General features: G+C 41.9%; 1 protein-coding gene across 1 annotated transcript; it reads left to right on the forward strand.

The window, feature by feature from the left end:
- Positions 1–1929: 1929 nt before the first annotated feature.
- LOC133126588 (uncharacterized) lies at positions 1930–23866 on the forward strand. The gene is made up of 11 exons (XM_061238932.1): positions 1930–1987; positions 2597–2750; positions 5857–6017; positions 6237–6440; positions 7042–7223; positions 8147–13641; positions 17244–17610; positions 17711–17765; positions 17906–18276; positions 18350–19671; positions 23794–23866. Exons 1-11 carry the CDS (start codon positions 1930–1932, stop codon positions 23864–23866), a joined length of 8442 nt encoding a protein of 2813 aa, XP_061094916.1.
- Positions 23867–24085: the final 219 nt, after the last annotated feature.

Consider the following 24085-nt stretch of genomic DNA (forward strand, 5'->3'; position numbering starts at 1 on the left):
TGAAAAGTCTACAAGCCCAAGAATATTAATGATTCTGAAAAGTTCTACATGGGGGATTGGTGAAAAATCCCTCAAAATGTGTTCTCTAGCCTTATCACAAATTATGAGAAAAGAGGTGTTTGCACAAAATGGATGCCAATAATTGTGGAACCAGTTTTTTGCTGAAATACATTTTATATTTGAAAAATGTAAGCCTTTGGTTGATTCCATTGAATCATTAATAAAGCACAGTACTTTACACATGTTGGAAAACAAATCTTATGTCAATAACTGTATTATTTTTTAGTTTACAGCATTGTTTTAACATCCATCCATCCATCTATTATCTTAACCCGCTTATCCTGAACAGGGTCGCAGGGGGGCTGGAGCCTATCCCAGCATACATTGGGCGAAAGGCAGGAATACACCCTGGACAGGTCGCCAGTCCATCACAGGGCACACACACCATTCACTCACACACTCATACCTATGGGCAATTTAGACTCTCCAATCAGCCTAACCTGCATGTCTTTGGACTGTGGGAGGAAACCGGAGTACCCGGAGGAAACCCACGCAGACACGGGGAGAACATGCAAACTCCACACAGAGAGGCCCCGGCCGACAGGGATTCGAACCCAGGACCTCCTTGCTGTGAGGCGGCAGTGCTACCCACTGCACCATCCGTGCCGCCTATTGTTTTAACATATTTACCAATAATTCTGCCCAAAGTACTTAACTGTACTGTACTTAATGTATTAATGTACTGTACTTAAAATAAATGAGTATTTTCAAAAAACACACTCAACCTTTGTTGTCTAAATGCTTGGCGCATCCAAATAATGACTTATTCTGCAGACTTCTCAAGCAATTGTGGGACATTAAGCAGATGGGCAAGAACTGTCTTTTTCTACTGTTTTACTTCAATTTTTTATTTTATTTTGGTGCACACAAAGTACATCTAATTTTTCTCCATAATTTTCTTGATTACTGGCTGTAAAAGCTATCCCAAGTAAACTGGGATAGTAAACTTTGATCTCAAAACTACACGGAAATAGAATGAGAAGAATGGCCCCCTAATAAATCCAACACTCATATTATCTTATCTTATCAATTAGGAGTGAACTGGTAACTGTTACCTCAATGACCTGAAGTATGGGGAAGTTGGATGCAACTATAAATAAATGTAATTTCTCACATTCCCATCACAGCATGTAAATATGCAACCTTTTGTAATCCGCCAGATGATCATGTGCGGTCATATGCCCATGTCCTTAGTGGCAATGGGGATAAAGTTCTGTTTTAGTCATTTTGTTTTGATTTCACTGAGAGTTTGGCAATAATAAATTCACTGGAAGTTACATTTATCATTTGAACTTTATACCAGAGTTGGCAAGACCTTTGGAAGGTTGGCAGCTGCCAAAAACGCACCCATCGGCACCACCCCATACCTATATAAGCTTAAGATTCTATAAAAGTTTTGAAAAGCTTGATCACATGAAACTCCAATAGTTTGGTAATGGAAATACCATAATTTTCATCAGAATTTGGTGAGTTAAAATAAAATTTAAATCTAACATTGAACATCACATGAAGTATTACCACAGGCCCACAGCAGCTTCATTTTGTAAAACCAGGTGCAGGTGTTCAGATTAGAGTTTATGTTAAGCTCAGAATATACTTTTTGTTGAACTGTAGGAAGGAAGCATGGAGTAGGAACATTAATCAGCATCATATCAGCATGCATCGTTATGGATGCTTTTATATAAATTGTTTTTATTTATATTATTTAAATTAATATTTTCTTTCTCGAATGCCCAATTGGTGTATTTTGGTTTATTGCTGGAACCGATATTGTCGATCTACACATTAGTTTTGATTTATGTTGCATGCTTTGGGTTGTGTTAGATATGATTTTTATACTTTCATTTTGCAAAGGAGTGAAGGCAGAATATGGCAGACTCAGATGAAGAGATTGCTGTCGTGGGCATTGGTTGCAATTTCCCTGGAGGTGAGGTGTCTGCCTTTCAAAAAGTTGTAAATATAGGCGGCCTTTTTTGGGGAAAATTGTAAAGATTTATTTCACTGTACTTTCACTGTATTTATTTCTCTTATTGTTTTCAGTGTACTGTACTGTACAGACATTATACTGTATAGTATATACAATATCCTACAGGTAACTCTAATGTATGTTCAAAAAAGGGATAATACAAAAATCAGATTTTTTAAAAGTTCAGCTATTGCTGTGATTTGATTTCTCAGTGGTTTACTATCAATGAAAGTATAATAGATATATATATATATATTCATAAAATAAATATTTATGAAAACGTTAAGGCACTTATTGAGTTTATTTCTTGCTCTTATGAAATACACCAACACCACCAAATGTAAACATTTTTCTATTTTTAGCACTGGCTTTAGTATATGTGAGCAGACTAACAGCATAATGGTTCATTTTGCAGTAAACCTTTTATTTTTATTTTAAGTTGCTTAGTCAAGAATGTTTTTTTAAATGCAAATTTTATGTGAATGAATTGCCTAATTAAAACTAATTGCTTTCTTTAATGGCATAGAAAACAAATGTATAGTGGAAGTAAACATTACCTCTATATGCCAGGTGAAGGACTTCAAAATTTCTGGAAGATTCTGTTGGAGGGAAAGAACTGTGCAGTGCAAATTCCAGATGACCGTTTTGACCCAGCATTCTGGTATGATTCAGATAACAGAAAAGCTGGGAAAACACAGACTGCCAAAGCAGCCCTAATTGATGGGTAAGCTACATGTTTCCTACATTTACCTGAATATTTTGCAACACATATTTATGAAATTCATGCAACTGGAACAACCAAAAACATAATTCTCCAAGGTATCTTCAATTGTCCATTCAGTGCGCTCTTGGAGATTTTCTGATGGAAATAAATGTTTCATTATACAGTCGCCGCAAGTTAACAGAATCTTAATACAGTCCTCTCCAAAAGTATTGGAACAGCAAGGCCAATTCCTTTGTTTTTACAATACACTTAATATATTTTGGGTTGAGATAAAAAAATGAACACGAGAGAAGCATTTATTTCCTGGTATTTACACCTAGATGTGTTAAACTACTTAGAACATAGCACCTTCGGTATCAGACAACCACATTTTTAGGTGAGCAAAAGTATTGGAACAGAGTATTTCAGCAAATGAAAGTAAATAACACTTAATATTTGGTATCATATCCCTGCAATCCCTGCAATAACTATATATCATGTAGTTATATCAATCCTGGGACCCACTGACATCACCATTCTTCTTTTTTGATGCTTTCACTGCAGCCGCAAGGGCGGTTCTAAAGGGGTGGCTGGGGTGGCCAGTGCCACCCCTAAAATCTGATTGGCCACCCCAGTGCCACCCCGCAAATAGTCAGTTGGCTATAACGTTGCCAAGATATTGTTTTTACCAACACACCGTCTTTCCCGTTTTACTGCCTTCCAAATGTGCATGAAAAGCGCACGTATCAGGAGCACCAATTTGATTCGCACGTTACTGGCTGTTTTATCAGTCAATCTGTTTCTAGGAAGACACCGTCTTTTCCGCTTGCAAGACTACCAAATGTGCGGTAAAAAGTCTGAATCACCAACACGTGACAGCACAGCTTGCAAGCTTATGTGGTGCAGTTTATAAGCCTCTATACTTCATTTTGCTCTTGTCTGTGTGACAGGTTGAAATATTGAATATGTTGAATGGTAACGTTACGGTTGAAATATCATTTAAATGTCATCATTAAATAACATCAAACTAGCTGACTAAATTGAGGACTAGTTACTAGCTAGCTAACGAACGTGAGTCACAACAAGAAATAAATCACTTGAATCCTGTGTTTCTTTAATATAATATGGCCCCTTCTGTACTACTAGCTAAATCAGCTATATCTATATAGGCAAACTGCTAACTTATCTATTTAGTTAGCTCATGTAACTTTGTAACGGATGGTTTGAAATAATTTACATTTACATAATAATATTGTACCCTCTGTGTAGGTGCTGGTACATTCTTATAATATTTAGACAATTTGACACGTTGATTGATGCAAGACAACAATCCATTCATATAGTTTCCAAAAGGGCTGTTACATGTAAACATTCTTCTCATGTCACATTGTGACATCCCTGTGTCTGACCCGTCTGTTGTTTTAAAAGATTTAATTTAAATTGAGATAATTTGCCTTTTGTTATTTTGAGTGTCTTTCTTTATGTCGAGTTTATGTTCTCTGTATTAATTCAGAAGAAGACTAACTGAAGTGACTGGATTAGTAATATGCATCAGAGCTGGTGAGAATGTGATTTTGGAAAAAGCAACAATGTGTATTATCATCATTTTAATTAATTTAATGAATCCTTTTAATCATATTAAGCTAATTTGTTAGACATCCATGACCACAAATTCTTGAACAGGCTTAGTTATAGGTCAGAGCCTTATTTATTGTAATAAATCTCATGTACATCATGATGATAATACACATTCTTTGTTCAAAATCACATTCTCACCAGCTCTGATGCATGTGTTACTTATCCAGTCACTTCATGGTATTATTCTCAGATTGAAACAAGTCTGTAAATATTTGTATTATGTTGATGTGCCATGGCAGGGATTGCTCTACACCATGTAGTTTCTTCTGCCGAATACAGTCCATTACTTTAATGCCCTTAAATATGACCAAACACTTTGTTTTTCTTTTGGTCCATAAATATGTAATTGTGTTATGATAACAATATCTCATGTATAGCACTATAGCCTATTCATTTATGTTTAGTCTTAGTAGACTAGTAATGCTTCATAGACTTTTGCACATGAAACAATAAACACATAAATAACCCCAAAAATGATTCACGTGAAGCCAGGAGATATGGTGGCCACCCCCAGACAACCCTTGGCCACCCCAGTAAAAAAATCCTAGAACCACCCCTGCTGCAGCCTATTTCAGTTGTTTTGGGGGGGAGGATGGAATGCATGCTCAATTTGGTTAAGGTATGGTGATTGACTTGGCCAAACAAAAACCTTCCAATTTTTGTCCTTTGTTGTATTGGCAGTATGTTTTTGGTTCCTTCCAATTAGTTTGGGTGCATTTCTCTGTATGTTGGCAGACAGAATGTTTTTGTAGACTTCTGAATTCATCCTGCTACCATCATGAGTTACATCATCAAGCCCAAGTTCTGACACTTCCTCCACCGTGCTTCACAGATGGCTCATGGTCCCTTCTTTTTCCACACTTTGGCCTTTCCATCACTTTGGTAGAGGTTAATCTTAGTCTCATCAGTCCATAAAACTTTTGTGGCTCATCTCTGTACTTCTGCAAATTGTAATCTCACCTTCCGATTCTTACTACTGATGAGTGGTTTGTATCTTTGGGTTCAGCTATATTGCTGCTCTCTCAGTCTTCTTCAAACAGTTGATTGAGATATCTGAACCCCTGCCCTGATTTATTTTTTGTGATGTCACTGACAGATTTTTTGGGGGTTTTTCACAGCTCTCACAATGGGTTTGTCATCAACAGCTGCTGTTTTCCTTGGTCGACCTCTTCCATGTCTGTTGTTCAGTATGCCAGCAGTTTCTTTCTTTTTCAGGATATTCCAAGTTATCCCCAATGCTTGTGCAATGGATTAGCTTTTTTTTTTCAAGCTTCAAAATGGCTTGCTTTTCTCCCAAAGACAGCTCTCTTCCTGTTCGTTCATCTTTTCTTTTTTTAAAAAAATTTTTTTCAGATTGTATCTTCACTGGCAAAACCCAAGGCTATAACTAAGAGTAGACATTCAATGACATTTGGAGGGGAATGTGTATCTCACGGAAACTCAAAGCAGTGTAATGAAAGCACTAAACAATAAATGATTTAATCCTCAGGTTGAACGAGTTTGACCACAAGTTCTTTGGAATCACTGAGGCAGAGGCTGACTTCATGGATCCCCAGCAGAAGCTCCTGCTGGAGTGCACCTACAGAGCCCTGGAGAATGCTGGGATACCCATGGAGAAGGCCAGTGGAACCAGAACTGGGGTTTTCATTGGTACAAACTACTCATTTTCCAGTGAGATAAAAATAGATTTTCCTTCAGGGGCATACATTGGTCAGGAAAACCTAATGGTGGCTATCATTGTCTGAATGGAGTTGTTTAAGATTGCCAGCCCCATAGCCAACTTTTAAATACATTTAACGTTTTCATGGTCCAGTGAAGCCATGCTTCGCAGCATACTTTTGAATTGTACAATTGAAATCCTGATTTTAGGACTCATGAACAGGGACTATGAGACACTTCTGAACAACAGCCCAACCACCATTACCCACTACAACGGCACAGGAACAGCCATGAGCATAGCTGCCAACAGGATCTCCTACGCCTTCAACTTCACTGGCCCCTCATTGGCTATCGACAGTGCCTGCTCATCCTCTCTAGTGGCTCTTCACTATGCTGCCCATGCAGTTAGACAAGGTAAGGCTGCATGTTATGTACAGTTTTGTTTTATTTTTAAAATATTTTTCTTAGTTTAATTGATCTCTCTGTTACTTATATCAGGTTCAAATAGTACTTGTTTGGATTAAAATATCATTCTATGGTGTAAATGGACAGGGCTTACACTTTTGGGATTATTTCACTTACAATACACCAGGTAAGCTTAATCGAATGCAAAAAAGTATTTAGAGCCAAAACAAATACTATTTGAGCTCAGGTTTTACTTGTATAGTACATATTGAAACAAGCAGTAGAGCCTTGTCCCTTTATTATGATTATCTCTGCAAGCATTGGTGTCATGTGTAGATGTGTCATCTTGTTTAGACTTGATTATGTGGATGACTATGGAGAGCTATTTTTGTGTGAATTTGACCAGGACATATGGGATCTTTAATGACAACAGCAAATCAGTACCTTGATTGAATTCTTGTTCAGTTGACAATTTATTTAATTAAAATATACTTTTTTTTTTTTGTAGTAGCAAGCAAAATCAACACTAAACTTTCTGAATATTTTTGAGATAATGTGACTGCAGTTCAAGACATTTTGGTTATTGAATTATTCTTCTTGCTTTCCCTAGGAGACTGTGAGATGGCTGTTTGCGGTGGAGTCAGCTGTATCCTTGAGCCACGGGTCTTTGTCGCTCTTAGCAAGGCCAAAATGATCTCACCTGATGGCTCCAGCAAACCTTTCTCCAACAAAGCAGATGGCTATGGAAGAGGGGAAGGCTGTGGGATTGTCCTGCTCAAACCTCTGAAAAAGGTAAGGCGTTTCCAGGGGGAAGCTGGAGTTTTATTACCCTAAGAGTCTGATAAGCATCTAAACTGCTATTCTTGCTAGTGGACAGTCTTTTTAACAATCTGCCATTACCAGTTTTATTACGTTGCCGTTTATATTTTTATTGACATATGAACGCAACAATAAAATAGGATGTAGATGTCTCAACCTATCAAGAGATTATAGAGATTATAGAGAATGACAGTGTATGTACTCAAAGCACAGTGACTAGGTCCAAAATAAAAAGTCCTCTATGGACACAATAATCAGGCCCCAACACACATACACACATGTGCATTTGACAGGAACCTTAAAAAAATTTACTAAATGTAATGAAATAAGCTTTGTAATGCGCAGTTATATTACTGTACTAATTACGCCAACTAGGGCAGTTAGTTACCAAGGGTGATCATGCTTTTAGTGTCTGTGCACCTACCCTCTGGGAATAACCGCCCATTACGCATTTAAAAAAACTGTTGAAAACCCACTTTTTTCAACGTCTATCTATCTATCTATCTATCTATCTATCTATCTATCTATCTAGCTATCTAGCGTTTGTCAGGAAACCTTAAAGATAAACAACTTCCACCTCTTTTGAATTCATTTTGGCAGAAATAATAACTTTTGAGTTATAGTGCAGTAAGCAGATTTAGCAAATTACATTTAGAAGTGTTGTAACTGAATTGGATACATCAGCAGCAATTTATAATTTATAATTACCTAAGGGTAATTATGTGTTGCAGACTAGAAAATTAGAAAATTAGAGAATTTTGTTTTTTCTATTGGCTTTGTGGGATTCTCTTGTGATCATAAACATTCACATGCCTCTATTAAAGGAGCCTGTGGTGGCACCACCATCAAATTCCTGTATGACCTCATGGAAGTCTTTCCTGTATTGTCCTGGACAGGCTCTACGGGACTTTGATCATGTGTGGGGCATCATAAGCAAAACTGCTGTCAATCAAGATGGCCGTACTGTCACTCCAATCACCAGGCCATCCATGGCCCAGCAGGAGGACCTGCTCCACAGAATTTACTCTGCTGGGTTTGATCCATCACATATCCAGTACATAGAGGCTCATGGGACTGGAACCCCTGTAGGGGATCCAACAGAAGCAGGTAGCATCTCCAGAGCTGTTGCTGAAGCCAGACATCCAGGAGAAGCACTCTGCATCGGCTCTGTGAAAGGTAACGTTGGACACACTGAATCTGCAGCTGGAATGGCAGGACTCATCAAGGTGCTTCTGATGATGCACCATGAAACTATTGTTCCCTCACTATCCTACTCTGAGGACAGTGCCAGTATTGATGCTAAATCTTTGAATCTGAAAATTCCCACTAGAGTAGAGAAGTGGGAAAAGACTGGCCCAGCAGGAAGGGCTGCAGGTATCAATAACTTTGGGTTTGGAGGGACCAATGCACATGCCATTGTCAGAGAGTACAGGCGGATGGACAGTTCTAGATCCTGCATTCAGGATGCAGACAACACAAAACTGTTTGTGTTGTCTGCAGCCTCTGAAAAGTCAATTGGAATGACAATTACAGACACACATCAAGAACTGGCCACAAACAATGCAGTAGATTTAAAATCTCTGGCATATACATCAGCATGTCGGAGAAGCCACCTAAAGCACAAATACAGAAAAGCGTTTCTGATATCCTCTCTCAGTGACTTACAGGAGCAACTTAGATTAGCACTAACCAAAAGCATTGTGCCAATAAAATCAGGCTTAAAGTCAGTGTTTGTGTTCTGTGGAAATGGTGTGATCTACAGAGGCATGTGTGAGGAATTGTTGAAAGAGCAGCCCATTTTCATTGAAAAGATGAAGGAGGTTGCAAACTTGTTCCTGAATTACAAAAGCACTAACATTTTGAAAGAACTGGAAAATGATGATTATTCAAAACCAGATGTTGCCCAACCCCTTCTCTTTGCTATCCAGGTTGCCATTTTCAGCCTTCTAAAACACTGGGGTATTAGACCTGATGCCGTTCTGGGGCACTCTGTAGGAGAGGTTGCCGCTGCCCATTGCTCTGGTCTGCTGTCTCTTGAGGATGCAGTAAAGGTGATCCATTTCCGCAGTATGTTGCAGAGCAAGGTCACAGGGGGGAAGATGCTTGTTGTCAGTAAGATAGCGGTATCGGAAATCGTAACGCTTCTGCCTGCTTACTCAGGGAAGGTCTGCTTAGCTGCCTTCAACAGCCCTCAGTCTTGTACCCTATCAGGTGAGGCAGATGCAGTTGACTCTCTTCACCATAAGTTGAAGACCTCCTTCAAGAACAGTTTGTTTCTCCACATTTTAGATGTCCCTGCTGCTTACCATAGTCATATGATGGATCCCATCCTGGACCAAATACAGAGCAGCATAGGATCCTTGCAAGAGAATGAAATGGAGGCAGAACTGTTTTCAACTGTGACTGGAGAGATGTGTTCTCAAGGGGATTTTAGCTCAGGGAGATATTGGGCCAGGAATATCCGTGAGCCAGTTGCATTTGAACAAGCATTGAGATCAGCAGCCAATAACAAGAAGAACATAGTCTTTCTAGAGATAGGTCCAAGACGGGCCCTGCAGAGGAACATCATGGAGACATTGGGGAATGACATCTCTGTGTTCCCTTCTGTACAGCCAGATAAAGATCACGAGACACTGTTCACTGCTGTGTCTAAGCTCTTTGAGATGGGGGTGAATGTAAACTGGGAACGCCTCTACAATGGACATGAAGTACCACCAAGACCCATCCCGAGGTATCAATTTGATTGTGTAAAGAAGGACGTGTACTTTGAAGCAGTAAGGCAGGGCAATGAGACAACATCTTGGACCCTTCACCCAGTTATAAGGCCTATAAAACAGAGCAGCACAGAGTTCACCTGTAATCTTTCCTCAGATGCAACAAAGTACATGAGTGAACACAAAAACAATGGTGTTGCTCTTGTCCCTGGTGCTTTGTATGTTGAATTGGCTCTAGCATCCTTCATAGCCAGTATGAAGTCAAATATGCCTCTTTGCTCACTGCAGCTCTGTATCAGTTTCCAAAATCCATTCATACTCAGTGAGAACTCCCCCCAAATGAAAGTACAGCTTGAACCATCAGAGAAAACAGCAGAATTTAAAATACATTCTCAGTCAGCTACCTATGCCTCTGGTGCCATTGAATGGACAAATGGATCAGTGGCTCCTGAAGAAAGGAACATCTCCTTGGATTTTGTCTTCAAAAGATGCCAATCACTTATGACGGCGGAGCAGGCTTACACTGCCCTCTCTCAGGCAGGATTTCAGTATGGTTCAGTCTTCCGACAGCTGGGAGACGTGTACTATGGCGAGGAGTTCAAGGAGGCTATTTCAACCTTCAGGGTTCCAGATGAAATGATGAGGCAGCTGCATGACTACTATGTTCACCCAGTAGTACTGGATCACTTTCTGCAGATGACGGCTGTTGTAGCCGGGAATAGATTTGCATCAAGGCCTGGGTTCCCATCTGGTATAGGCTGTGTCACAGTGTCTGGCCCCCTGCAGAATGAAATGGTCATATATCTGAGAACAGCAAGAGAGACATCTGATGGAATTGAAGTATGTGGCTGCTTCACAGACAAAGAGGGTCATGTTTTGGTTGAACTAAGACATGTGAAGATCACATTATTGGGAGGCGGTTCTCGTGTTGCAAAAGATTTCTTCTTTCACAATGAACTGCATGCCACTTCTGAGGATGCCAGCCTCTTCCACAAACCAAAATCTTTAGTTTTTGCTGATCAGTTAGGGGTTGGTGAATTGCTACAGCAGTATCTTCACTCAAGTTCTACTTTTGTCCGGTTCAAGGAATGGGGAAAACTATCCTCCTCCAAAGTCAGAGAATTTTTTACGGAATTAAGTGTTCCTGATGGCAACAGGAACAATTTCAAAGAGGTTTTGTTCATGTGTGGTATTCAAGATCTCAGCCATTTGAAAACAGAAATGGTCCTGGATCACCTGGTCGACTGCTGTGAGCTTTTCCGTGAAATTGTTCTTGCACTGAAAGCTGCCAAATACACAAGCAGTATGAGAATTATAACCTACAGATCAGCAGAGGGGACAGTAGACCATATCAGTCCAGGTTTTGTCATTTCTGGCATGACTCGAGCCTGCGCAGCTGAAATTTCAGGTTTCTCATTCCAGCTAATTGATCTTGCATCTATGACAAGTGAGGATATCAGGTTGTTGGCTCAAGTTGTATGTTCCTACCCAGCCACCAAGTACCCAGAGCTAACAATAAGCCAAGGTCAGATTCATTCAAGTGCAATCACTCGCACTCCCATTAAGACCACTGAGAGTCCTGAGAGGGATGTCTTCTATTCAGGAGCTGAACATGTCATCCTGCAGACTGCTGACCCTTACAAAATGACAAGCTTGTCTGCAATTCCCTGTAATGAGCCTGGAGAACAAATCTGTGAGCAAAATATTGAGGTTCAACTTAATAAAATCTGTGTTCATTCATCAGATTACTTCCCTGTCAGTGTTTCTGCTCAGATATATGGCCAGACCATGTACTGGAACAAAGACACATCCCAAAGCCACAATCTTCTGGCACTTGACTTCAGTGGTACTGTTACGGCTGTGGGGAGGGATGTGGGAAAACTGAAAGTGGGAGATCATGTTGTTTCATGTTACCCTATTACTGCGTCCTCAAAGGTTGTGATTCCAGAAACTGCATGCTATAGAACAAAGAAGCTGCCATTTCTCAAGGAAGTACCATGCGTTTCCTTCTTTGTTCTTGCATGGGAAATCTTGCATCATGTCCTTCCAAAAGTAAGACAAAAGAACAAGTTGGGCATTATTTCTCTTGAACCCGATTCAAATCTGATGCAGGTGCTAATGTTTACTGCAAATCAATCAGGGTGGAATGCCATTGTATGCACCCAATTTAGTGGACTGCTACAAAACATGAACAGGTGTGATGCATTTGTCCTTTTGCCTCCATTTGATGCATCATTGGTTGCTAAAGCTTGCAGTGTTTCTACAGTCAGAAACATTGTATTAGTGCATGATAACCAGATGCCACCTATTCTTTTGCAAAACATGTTTAGATCTGACAGTGAAAATGTCTGTGTTCAGATCGTTCAGGTGGCTAATCTTTTCCAGAAAGCATGTCTAAAGAAGCAAAAAAGATCAATCTACAGCTGGCTAAAATCAATGCGATTGAATTATATTCCAGTACTGAAAAACACCATCTTTCAAACAATGACTTCAGGAAGCATTGAGTGCCTGTCTGTTCAGGAATCAAAATCCTACTTGAGCTCAGACACCACTTCTGTAGTTGTACTTGATGGAAACAAGGTCTCCAACCTTCCAATACAAGAGAAGCCAAAACAACCTTTTCAGCAGAAATCTGTTTACATTGTGACAGGGGGTCTTTCTGGGCTGGGGTTTGAAACAGTGAAGTTCATTGCTCAAAGAGGAGGTGGGTGCATTGCCATTTTCAGCAGAAGGTCTTCGTCTCATTTGCAACATGAGATATCCGACCTGCAGAATCGGTATGGAGTGTCAATCATCAGCATACAGTGTGATGTGTCAGTTTCAGAACAGGTTGTGAAGGCAGTCACTGCAATTGGACAGATGTTTCCTTCTTGTCCAATCAGAGGAGTATTCCACAGTGCAGTCATCCTGCATGATGGTCTACTTGAAACTCTTGACAAATCACACTATGAAAAAGTGTTCAAGCCAAAGGTTAATGGTGCTATGAATCTCCATCATGCAACAAAGCACTGCAAACTTGACTACTTTGTGTGCTACTCTTCCATCACCTCTTTCATTGGCAATGCCACTCAAACAAACTATGCCGCTGCCAATTCGTTCCTGGACATGTTTTGTCATTATCGGAGGAGGCTTGGACTGGCTGCACAGTCCATTAACTGGGGGGCTTTGAACCTCGGCCTCCTATTGAACAAGGAATCTTTACAGAGATTTTTGGAGACTAAGGGAATGACAGTGATGCAAGTAGCAGAAATTCATGAAGGCCTGGAGCAATGTTTATTGCAAAACAATGCCCAACAGGTTGTGTGCAAGTTCAGCTTCACAAACCTTCGGAAGCATGTGCTGTCTCAAAACACATCCCTCAAAATGCGTCTGTCAGATTTGGTAGATGAAGAACTGAGAAACATCAGCCTAACAGAACCTAGTGTACAACTGTCAACTTCACCCTCCTCACCAGGGGAATATGTCAGGACCATGATCAGCGAGACTTGCAATGTAGACCTTCAAGAGCTGAGTGATGGTACTACACTCTCTGCTCTGGGTGTCGACTCCATGGTGTCCATGACTCTGCAGAACCTCATGTTCCAAGAGACAGGAGTCAATGTTCCCCTTGTTAAATTACTGGACCCAAACAGTACAATCTCTACGTTGGTGTCAATCTTGGAGGAAGGAGAAGATCGGCAACTTAAGAAAGATGTCAAAAAATCTACTCTGAGTTTGACTGAACACGGAAAATATGAGATCACACAGTTTTAGACATTCGATCTTCAGATTACAGCAGTTGTTGGAATGGCAGAATAGTCCTAGTTTGTAAACAGACTAGTAGAATACATTATTCTAGAATCAGAAAATAAATGTTGAGGAATGAATAAAACTTTGATTAATTAATAAATTATTTCTATTAAAATTAAGTCAAATTTTAATAAAATTAGAATAAAAATAGAATGTAAAGTTTACCATTATGACCATTACAATTATGTGTTGAATATCTCAGCCATTTATTGTACACTCAAAATAAGGCTTTACACAAGCAATCTACTCTCACCCAAGATAAATATTATAAAGTTGGAATGGCATGTCCAGTGCCAAAAATAATATGAAGAAGTTTGCTTCCACAAAGTTATTATTATTAGTACTATGTACTGTCTATGGGAGGAAAGATACTTTACTCCTGGGCAAGTTCAAGGGTGAGAAATTTGCAGATACACCCATTCCTTCATGTTAAAATAACCCTGTATTATGTGCATGTGTATTTAGTGTCGTCTAGTTGTGATAAGTTTTCAATGTTACCATTCATATAAAAGGAAATCACAAATATCAAGTAACACAAAGTGTATTTATTTTAATAAAGTGTTTTGCTTGTATCCATCACATTCTGCAATATTCTGCTCTTGTCACATGTGCAATTGTATGAGATAGCAAATAGTGAACATCCCAATGAAGTTGTAGGCTTTGTAAAATGAAGGTCAGGTATTTTACTGTCGTGATACTTTCTTGTAAAACTGCACAGAACAAATAAAGTTTGTTACAGCATTGTATTGTTTGCTTCTTTTTTCTTCACATAAGCTTACAACAGGATTATTTAAACTAGGGACTGAGAGGAGGGGGCAGGGAGGATCGAGAGTGAAATGGGTAGGGAGGCAGAGACTGCCCAGACTGAAGCGGCCAAGGCTACATATAATGGTGAGAACACTGATAAAATATTTTTAAAGCAACATTTTAGTGATGGTGGCTTGGGAGTGAGGGAACGGGAGAGTGCAGGAACAACAGTCTGAAATGCCTTTGTTTAAATGCTAGAAGTATAAATACTACTTGGAACTTGAGGCTGTTATTGAGACATACTACTGATTACAGAGACATGGCTTGGGGATGAAATGGGGATGAATATTATATAGAGGGGTATAAAATTATTCGGAAGATCGATCCAGTAAGAGAGGTTCCATCTTCCTAATAAAGGGACAATATGCAAGATTTTTGTGTTAAAACATTGTTACAAGACCATTGTAAATCCCTTCCTATCATTGAAAAAGGCTCACTGACATATTGACTCACCCTCTGTCTTCATCGTCCTTAAATTCTGGTTTGAAAATATACAGGTGCATCTCAAAATATTATGGTAAAAGAATATCATGTAAAAGTTTTTTTTCCGTAATTTAATTCAAAAAGTGAAACTTTCATATATTATAGATTCATTAAACATAAAATGAAACATTTCAAGCCTTTTTTTGTTTTAATCTTGATGATTACGGCTCATGAAAATAAATATCAATATCTCAAAATATTAGAATATGACATCAAATGTTGACCTTCTGAAAAGTATGTTCATTTATGCACTCAATACTTGGTCAGGGCTCCTTTTGCAGGAATTACTGCTTCAATGTGCCGTGGCATGGAGGCAATCAGCCTGTAGCACTGCTGAGGTGTTATGGAAGCCCAGTTTGCAATCTGTATTGTTGGGTCTGGTGTTTCTCAGCTTCCTCTTGACAATACCCCATAGATTCTTTATGGGGTTCAGGTCAGGCGAGTTGGCTGGCCAATCAAGCACAAGGCTTGATGGTCATCATGGTCAGCAACTAGTAGTTTTGGCACTGTGGGCAGGTGCCAAGTCCTGCTGGAAAAGGAAATCAGCATCTCTATAAAGTTTGTCAGCAGACGGAAGCATGAAGTGCTCTAAAATCTCCTGGTAGACAGCTGTGTTGACTCTGGACTTGATATAACACAGTGGACCAACACCAGCAGATGACATGGCACTCCAAATCATCACTGACTGTGGAAACTTCACACTGGACTTCAAGCAACTTGAAGTATGTGCCTCTCCACTCCTCCTCCAGACTCTGGAACCTTGATTTCCAAATGAAATACAAAATTTACTTTCATCTGAAAAGAGGACTTTGGACCACTGAGCAACGGTCCAGTTCTTTTTCTCCTTAGCCCAGGCAAGACACTTCTGACTTTGTCTCTGGTTCAGGAGTGGCTTGACACTAGGAATGTGACACTTGTAGCCCATTTCCTGGACACTTCCGTGCGTGGTGGCTCTTGATGGACTGACTCCAGCCAAAGTGCAGTCCTTGTGAAGCTCTCCCAAGTTCTTGAATCGGCTTTGCTTGACAATCCCTGCTGTTTGTGCACCTTTGCCTACCACACCATTCCCTTCCCGTCAACTTTCCATGAATATGCTTTGATACAGCCAGCCCTTTCAGCAATGACATTCTCTGGCTTACCCTCCTTGTGGAGGGTGTCAATGAGTGTCTTCTGAACAACTGTCAAGTCATCAGTCTTCTCCATGATTCCCGACCAAGTACTGAGTGCAGAAATTAACATACTTTTCAGATGGTCAACATTTTTGTCTCATAATTTTTTTTATGTAATGTTCTAATATTTTGAGATACTAGATTGAGCTGTAAGCCATAATCATCAAGATTAAAACAAAAAACGGCTTGAAATATTTTACTTTATGTGTTATGAATCTAGAATATATGAAAGCTTAATTTTTTTATTAAATTACGGAAGAAAATGAACTTTTCCATGATATTCTAATGTGTTGAGATGCACCTGTTGTACAGTTGATGGGCCGTCACTATGTACTAAAACATTGCACAGCTGTACAATAATTCAAACTCATTGGTTGAAAGTTGGTTCTAATTGCCACAGCCAATGGCATGGGGACTTATTCTAATTGTTTGTGTGTAGCTGTCCAAATTGCACTCCAGACAAGCTATCACTGAAACTCTGTATAAAATTGCTTATTATCCAAGAGAAGACTACATATCTAGTTATAAAACAATACCAGTTGGCTATCAGTAGCAACAAGCAAATTAGCCATAGTTAACTTGACAAATTTACAAATATGCACCTGAGGCAATACGAACATAGTAGCAAGTGTTGCACAAGCGTTGTGCCTCAGGTGGATATTTGTAAATTCGGCAAGCTAACTAATAGCTAATTTGCTTGTTGCTACTGTGGCGGCCCGATCAGGGATCGGTACACCACGGGAGTGGAACGACCCGTGCGCCGACGCCAAGTGCTCGGGAGAATAATTAACAACGTGAATTTCCCTAGTTCGGATTTAATAGGTCAGCACCTTGGAGAGAGCCCGGCGAGGAGAGTCAGCACCAAGGCCAGCAAGGCCAGTTTTTTGTTTTGGACTATTGAAATGTGCCCTGAAGTCACTTAAAAAATTAATAAAAATGATTTTTGATTTACCCATTTTTTGCTCTCTCTTCCTCTCTCAGCCCCTGGGTCTCCACATATGGTTGGGAAGAGACTGCCCTCTATTCCTCAGCTACTGGAATGAGAGGCCGACCCCTGAGAGGCCAGTCCCGACCCCCCGACCCCGCCGAAAGGGCCACCAGGAACCACACCCGGTTTGGGTAGCCCCTGCTGGGGAGAGTGATGAGGAGGAGACCCCTCCCCCAGGGGGGAGAAGACAGACGACGCAGCCCCCCATGGAGAGCACGGATACAGCCTCGGAGGGACCGGACCCACAGCAACCCCTGATGGCGGAAAGGGGTAGCAGGGGCGGATTCTCAGAGTTCCAACCCGAGTTAGAAAGGGCCCCAATGGATTTTGGCTCCGCCCAGCTGCAAGACCCCCTCCTCGCCCAGGCCTGGAGAGCAGCTGCCTACATTGAGGGCGTCCCACAAGGCGGGGTGAGTAGACCGGCCTCCCCATATACAAGTGCAGCATGGCTTGCTATATCGAACATGTACTGTTAACCAGGGAGAGATAGATGAACTCCTGGTACCCCAGACCCACACCTCCAAGGTGCTCACCTGTTGGGGGCCCACCTGGGACGGGAGAAGACGTACGAGCGGATCCTGTCCCGGTTTTTCTGGCCCGGCATCAAATGAGCCGTGGAGGACTACTGCCGGCAGTGTGCGGAGTGTCAGCTGCATAGCCCCAGGGTGACGTATCGCAATCCACTAATCTCTCTCCCCATTATAGATGTGCCCTTCTGCCGAATCACCATGGACATAGTGGGGCCCCTACCCAAGTCTAGCCGAGGTCACCGTTACATCTTGGTGGTCGTAGACTACACCACCCGCTACCTGGAGGCCGTACCCTTACGGGCTGCAACAGGAAAGAGCATCGCGAAGGAGCTGTTCCTACTGTTCAGCCGGGTAGGGATCGCTGAAGAGGTCCTGACTGACCAGGGTTCGTGTTTCATGTCGGAAGTAATGAGGGAGATGTGCCGCCTGCTCCAGGTCAAACAAGTGAAGACGTCCATCTACCACCCCCAGACAGACGGGCTGGTAGAACGTTTCAACAAGACCCTAAAGTCGATGCTGAGGCAACGACAAGACCTCCGGGAGATGGTAAGCCAACACCGTGACGTGTTTTCCCACCTCCAGGGCCGGACTATGAGGGTCCAACACGACATCGTCACAGAGCCAGGGACTGCGGCCCTACCGGATCCCTGAGGCGAGAAGGCAGGCCATCCGGGTGGAGGTGGCGAGGATGCTGGACCTGGGGATCATAGAGGAGTCCCAAAGCGCCTGGTCCAGCCCGGTAGTATTGGTACCAAAACCGGACGGAAGTTGGCGGTTTTGTAATGACTTCCGGTGGCTGAGCGAAATCTCACGGTATGACGCCTACCCCATGCCCCGGGTAGACGAGCTGATCGAGTGGCTGGGACCTGCCCGCCACATGAGCACCATGGACCTCACCTGGGGGTACTGGCAGGTACCTCTGACCCCGCAGGCGAGGGAGAAGACGGCCTTTGCCACCCCGGACGGCCTGTTCCAGTATAGGGTGCTACCCTTTGGAGTGCATGGAGCCCCCGCCACCTTCCAACGGCTCATGGACAACCTACTGAGGCCCCACAGGGAGTATGCCGCCGCCTATCTCGTCGATATTGTCATCCACAGTGCCGATTGGGAGAGCCACCTCGGGAGACTGGAGGCCGTGCTGGGGGCGCTCCGGGAGGCCGGCCTAACAGCTAACCCCGCTAAATGTCACCCGGGCCTGGAGGAGGCCGACTATCTGGGCCACACCGTGGGACGAGGGTGCGTCCGGCCCCAGAGCCAGAAGGTGGATGGGATCGCACACTGGCCACGAGCCACCACAAAGAGGCAAGTTTGCATGTTCCTGAGCCTAGTAGGGTACTATCGCCAGTTTATTCCCGACTTTGCGACCAGAATGGCCCCTTTGCACGAGCTGACCAAGAAGGACCAACGGCACACAGTGAAATGGTCTCAAGATGCCAACCGCGCCTTCCTGGACCTGAGAGCTGCCCTGGGGAATGAAACACCTCTTAACTTTTCACAACAATTTGTTTTACAGACCGACGCCTCAGAGACCGGGCTCGGTGCCGTCCTCTCGCAAATCCAGGACACAACGGAGCACCCCATCACCTATATCAGCAGGAAACTGCTGAAACACGAAAATAACTATAGTACGGTGGAGAAGGAGTGCCTGGCCATAAGATGGGTGGTCGGTAAGCTGAAATACTACCTCCTGGGGCGAGAGTTCATCCTCATAACTGATCATGCCCCAGTGAAATGGATGTACCGGTGTAAGGACACTAACACTAGGGTGACCCGGTGGTTCCTGGAACTACAAAGTTTTAAGTTCAAGGTAGAACACCGAGCAGGGAGACTCCAGGGAAATGCGGATGCCCTGTCCCGTATGGACGAGGGCCTCTATTGTGACGCTCCCGCCGAGGGCTTGGAGCTGAGGGGGAGGAAATGTGGCGGCCGGATCAGGGATCGGTACACCACGGGAGTGGAACGACCCGTGCGCCGACGCCAAGTGCTCGGGAGAATAATTAACAACATGTATTTCCCTAGTTCGTATTTAATAGGTCAGCACCTCGGAGAGAGCCCGGCGAGGAGAGAAATCATTTTTGATTTACCCATTTTTTGCTCTCTCTTCCTCTCTCACCCCCTGGGTCACCACACGACCAATAATTAACTGGTATCATTTTATAACTAGATATGTATTCTTTGCTTGGATAATAAGCAATAGTATATAGAGTTTCAGTGATCGCTTGTCTGGAGTGCAATTTGGGTAGCTACACGTTCCTTTTTCTTTTTACATGTTGAATAATGCGTGTTTAGCTCAAACTGTAATTTTCAGTTGCATCGTTTGTGGTACACTATCATATCTTAGTTATATAGCCAGCTAGTTCGATAGCCAAATAAGTTGCTTGCTCATAATATAGTTGGTTAGCTAAAGTGAAAACTTCAAAAAGACAAAAAATATAAATAGTGCTGTGCAGCATACTCAAGTCAACATTTCATAAAGTCACCTGGTCGGCAAACATTTTCTTACTAGAACACTACGAAAAGACGGCAGGCTCTGTCGCGTGTGTCACTGTCAACTTTCCAAAACAGTGCATGCTGTGTTTGTTGCTGCAATTCCTCTCTTGACTGTTAGGACTCTGAAATTACCCATTGTACCTTTAATGTGCCAAATTCCAGAAATTAACCATTTATCTTATGCCTAGTGAAGATATTTGCATTAAACTCATTGGCGAACATGAAGAGGGTCTTGAAATAGTGTTTCATGGAACGCAAGCTTTAGACAGTAGTGTGAATCCAACGCTCTTGGATTGTTGGGGAGGAAAGACTATTATCATGAGTGACATCAGTTACATATATAAATTGAAAATTGGGTGAGGAAGAATTTGTAGATGTTATAAATGAAAAGGACTTGGAGGTAATAGTTGATCAAAGCCTTTCATGTTCTAGCCAATGTACTGTAGCAGTAAAAAAAGGCGAACAGGATGTCATAGGATACCTAGTCAAGAGTATAGAGTATGAATCTAAGGAAGTTATACTCACCTTATACAATACCCTTGTCAGACCACTGTGTAGTTCTGGGGACCATACTAAATGAAAGATATGGAGGCGCTTGAAAATGTTCAAAGAACGGTAACCAGATTGATTCCATGTATAAAAGATAACAATTATGAGGAAACACTTTAGAAGCTTAATCTCTTCAAGCTTTGCAAAGGGAGACTAAAGGGACATTTTATTGATAATTTAAAAGCTTCAAAGTGAACTATAGCAGATTTTTTTAGGGTGAGATCGGTAAACAGAATGAGGAGGCATAAATGGAAATTATCAAAGGATGAATTCAGCACAGATATTAGGAAGTATTTTTTCCACACACATTGGAAACATGCATAGACATGTAGTGGAGGCAGAAACACAGCAAAAGCTCATCCTCAAATGCTTGTACATTTGAGGATGAGCAGGAGGCAATTTCTCTGGACCACCAAAAAATAAATAAATAATAATAATCACTTTCCCTGCATGATGACCGGGGAGCTGTACTGTAGTGGGTGCTGACTTTCAGATGATACCTCTGTTCATCTGTTCACCTAATCATACCATCCACATTTCCCAGACTGCACAACTGCTTGAATTCCCTACCTGTTCATCTGGGGCCTCATTTATAAACGTTGCGTAGGCACAAAAGAATGCGTACGCCACTTTCTAAGCAAACTTTGGCATTTATAAAAAACGAACTTGACCGGAAAATGTGCGGTCCTCCACGGAAACTCTGACCCATGCGTACGCACATTAACTGGAGAAATGAGAAACTGTGCCTTTAATGCTCGTGACGTAAGACCAGGAAAACGGGAAGTGAAACAGGATGTAAAAAGGTATAAAGATTTGCCGGGAGTCGTGGCTGGGTATGGCTGCTGTAAGGACGTGGTTCGTCCCTGTTATACTTATGAAAGTGTTGTATTGTTAAATCTCGCTATACGGGTTCTCTCCCTTCCTAAGTACAACACAACATTTGGCGACGAGAGAAGTCGAAAATGATACACAACAGATACCACTGTGTAAAATAAATCGAAATTGATTGTTGTTGATTGTACTCTTAAAGGGTTCTGATTTTCTGCATGTTTACACTAGGACTCGGAACTATACTGTCCTCTCAGGTCCTCTTTGCACTTGTTCTTGTGTTTAATTTGCACTTTGTTGTACGTCGCTCTGGATAAGAGCGTCTGCTAAATGCCATGCAATGTAATGTAATGTAATGTAATGAAATATTACCTCTCACGTATCATATACGAAGAGTTAATTTGCAAAAATGGATAAAAGCCTCTCACAACAAATAAACAAACAGCTGTTTGATTGATGCTCCCTGGAGTGCCCAAAAAATATGATTTAGGATGATAAATATAAACGGAGATGTTGTAAAATAATCCCTCAAATATGTAGACGAATTGTTAAACAATACTTCATGTTATTAAATGTATTCTCATAAATAATATGGTAAACAGTCGGACAAATTGCGCTGCACTGATGCCGTTTACAATGCGTCAGTCGGCAGATACGAGCAAAGTTTCATATATTGTTATCATATTCATATATTATGTTTTTTTTTCCAATGGTGCTAGACAAATAACGTGTATTATTATTATTATTATTATTATTATTATTATTATTATTATTATTATTATTATCATCGTCATCATCACATTCGTTGTGCAGAACTGTTCGTCATTTACAATCAATCAGGGTAATTCCCACACCTGTAGCTTTTCAGAGGCAATCAAATGGCTGAAATCCCTTTTCTTGGCCTTCTTGTCAGCGTTTGCCATTGTCCTCTTCGTGAAATGCATATTCATTAGGGGTGTTTCACTGCCTATTTATAGGCAACTGTGGGTGGGACATGAAGCTGGCAAAGTTGCGCCACATTTAGAGTTGATAGTGATTTATAAAGGAAAACTGGCGTGGGACGTGCGTATGCACTGTTTTATAAATCAGAATATTTTTTTGCGTACGCACGTCCTAGGTTTCATGCTTACGCAACCTTTTGACGTGAATCCTAAGCACAGTTTTATAAATGAGGCCCCTGGTCATTAATGCAAATGATTTGTATATTTAAGTGGCAATTCTGGGTAACACTCACTATAGACCACACCCTTTTTCAATGGGCTTGAAAAACACTTTGTTCCCCGCTTGTCTGATTCAAAGCACCGTGGTCATTGGAGTCCCTCCACCCTTTACATGCTTGCTGGTGATACCAACGATGCGATAAAGGCTGATCATGTACAAACTAAGGTGTCATTGTACTGTACAATTTTGTAGTCTATTCAGTATTTTTCTATTTTTAGTTGAATTATTTTATTAAGATTAAAGATATATCCTGCAGATGAGCTGGGAAGCATCATCAGTGATGGAACTTGGGGTCATTGGGTTTCGGGTCTTTCAACATCAGGCAACCCTGATGCGATGGAAGTCGGCTCGCTATATGTTGGACCAGGTGGTCTTTTGTTGCAGCACACTTTCTTATCAAGTCCATGCTCCTTGCTATACTATCCCCACCAGAGGCGACATTGGCTCAGGCGGTAAGAGCAATCATCTGGCAGCTGGAGGGTTGCCGGTTCGATCCCGCCCTGGGTGTGTCAAAATGTCCCTGAGCAAGCCCCCTAACCCCTAAATGCTCCTGATGAGCTGCTTGCTACCTTGCATGGCAGCCAATCGGCGTTTGTGTGTGTGTGTATGAAAGGGTGAATGAGAAGCATCAATTGTATAGCCCTTTGGATAAAGGCACTATATAAATGCCAACGATTTGCCATCCTGCTGCCTCGTACCTCCTCCATGCCTGCCTGCACTTCCTCCTGAACAAGATGTTCCCGCTCTTTGCCCTGGATGTTGACCCTAGTTGCCAGGAAGTGGCCTATGCCTGCATGCCCTGTTGCTACGGACCCCACTAGTGGCTTATGCCTCAGCCATGACTCAGCCACCACCAGAGATTTGTCTGTGCTCTATTTCCTGTGTGATCCTGGATACCAGCAGATGCCACTTTTGGATCCCTAGATTCTCTGTACTGGAGTGCTTCCTGTGACTGTGATACCTTGACCTCTTCAGCGAGGTCACTGATCAGGAGCTGCAGGATGTTACTGGTACCATACAGAGCAGCATTGCTCAGACCGCGGGGTAGGCCTAACTATCTTTGCAAGTTGCTGCTGATCTTCCTCTCCAGGGCCTCAATGGTTTTGCAAGTGTGGCGAGGTGGTGATAGAAACAAAGAAAATACCATTCATCCGACTACGCCACCTAGGGAATTTCACCCCAGGAAGTATATAGGGGGGGCTTGGAGTAATACCTTGATGATACACAGGCTACACAAGTTCGATAACTGAAAAAAGACAGACGTGAT

Source organism: Conger conger, chromosome 4, assembly GCF_963514075.1.
Source record: "Conger conger chromosome 4, fConCon1.1, whole genome shotgun sequence".
Taxonomy (NCBI): Eukaryota; Metazoa; Chordata; class Actinopteri; order Anguilliformes; family Congridae; genus Conger; species Conger conger.

Bases quoted from the DNA above. Each gene is read 5' to 3' on its own strand.
- LOC133126588 (XM_061238932.1), top strand. From the start codon at position 1,930: ATGGCAGACTCAGATGAAGAGATTGCTGTCGTGGGCATTGGTTGCAAT. The intron at 17,611-17,710 runs GTGAGTAGACCG...CTGGTACCCCAG, and splicing joins AGGGCGTCCCACAAGGCGGG to ACCCACACCTCCAAGGTGCT. The intron at 19,672-23,793 runs GTACACCACGGG...TGACCTCTTCAG, and splicing joins GGCGGCCGGATCAGGGATCG to CGAGGTCACTGATCAGGAGC.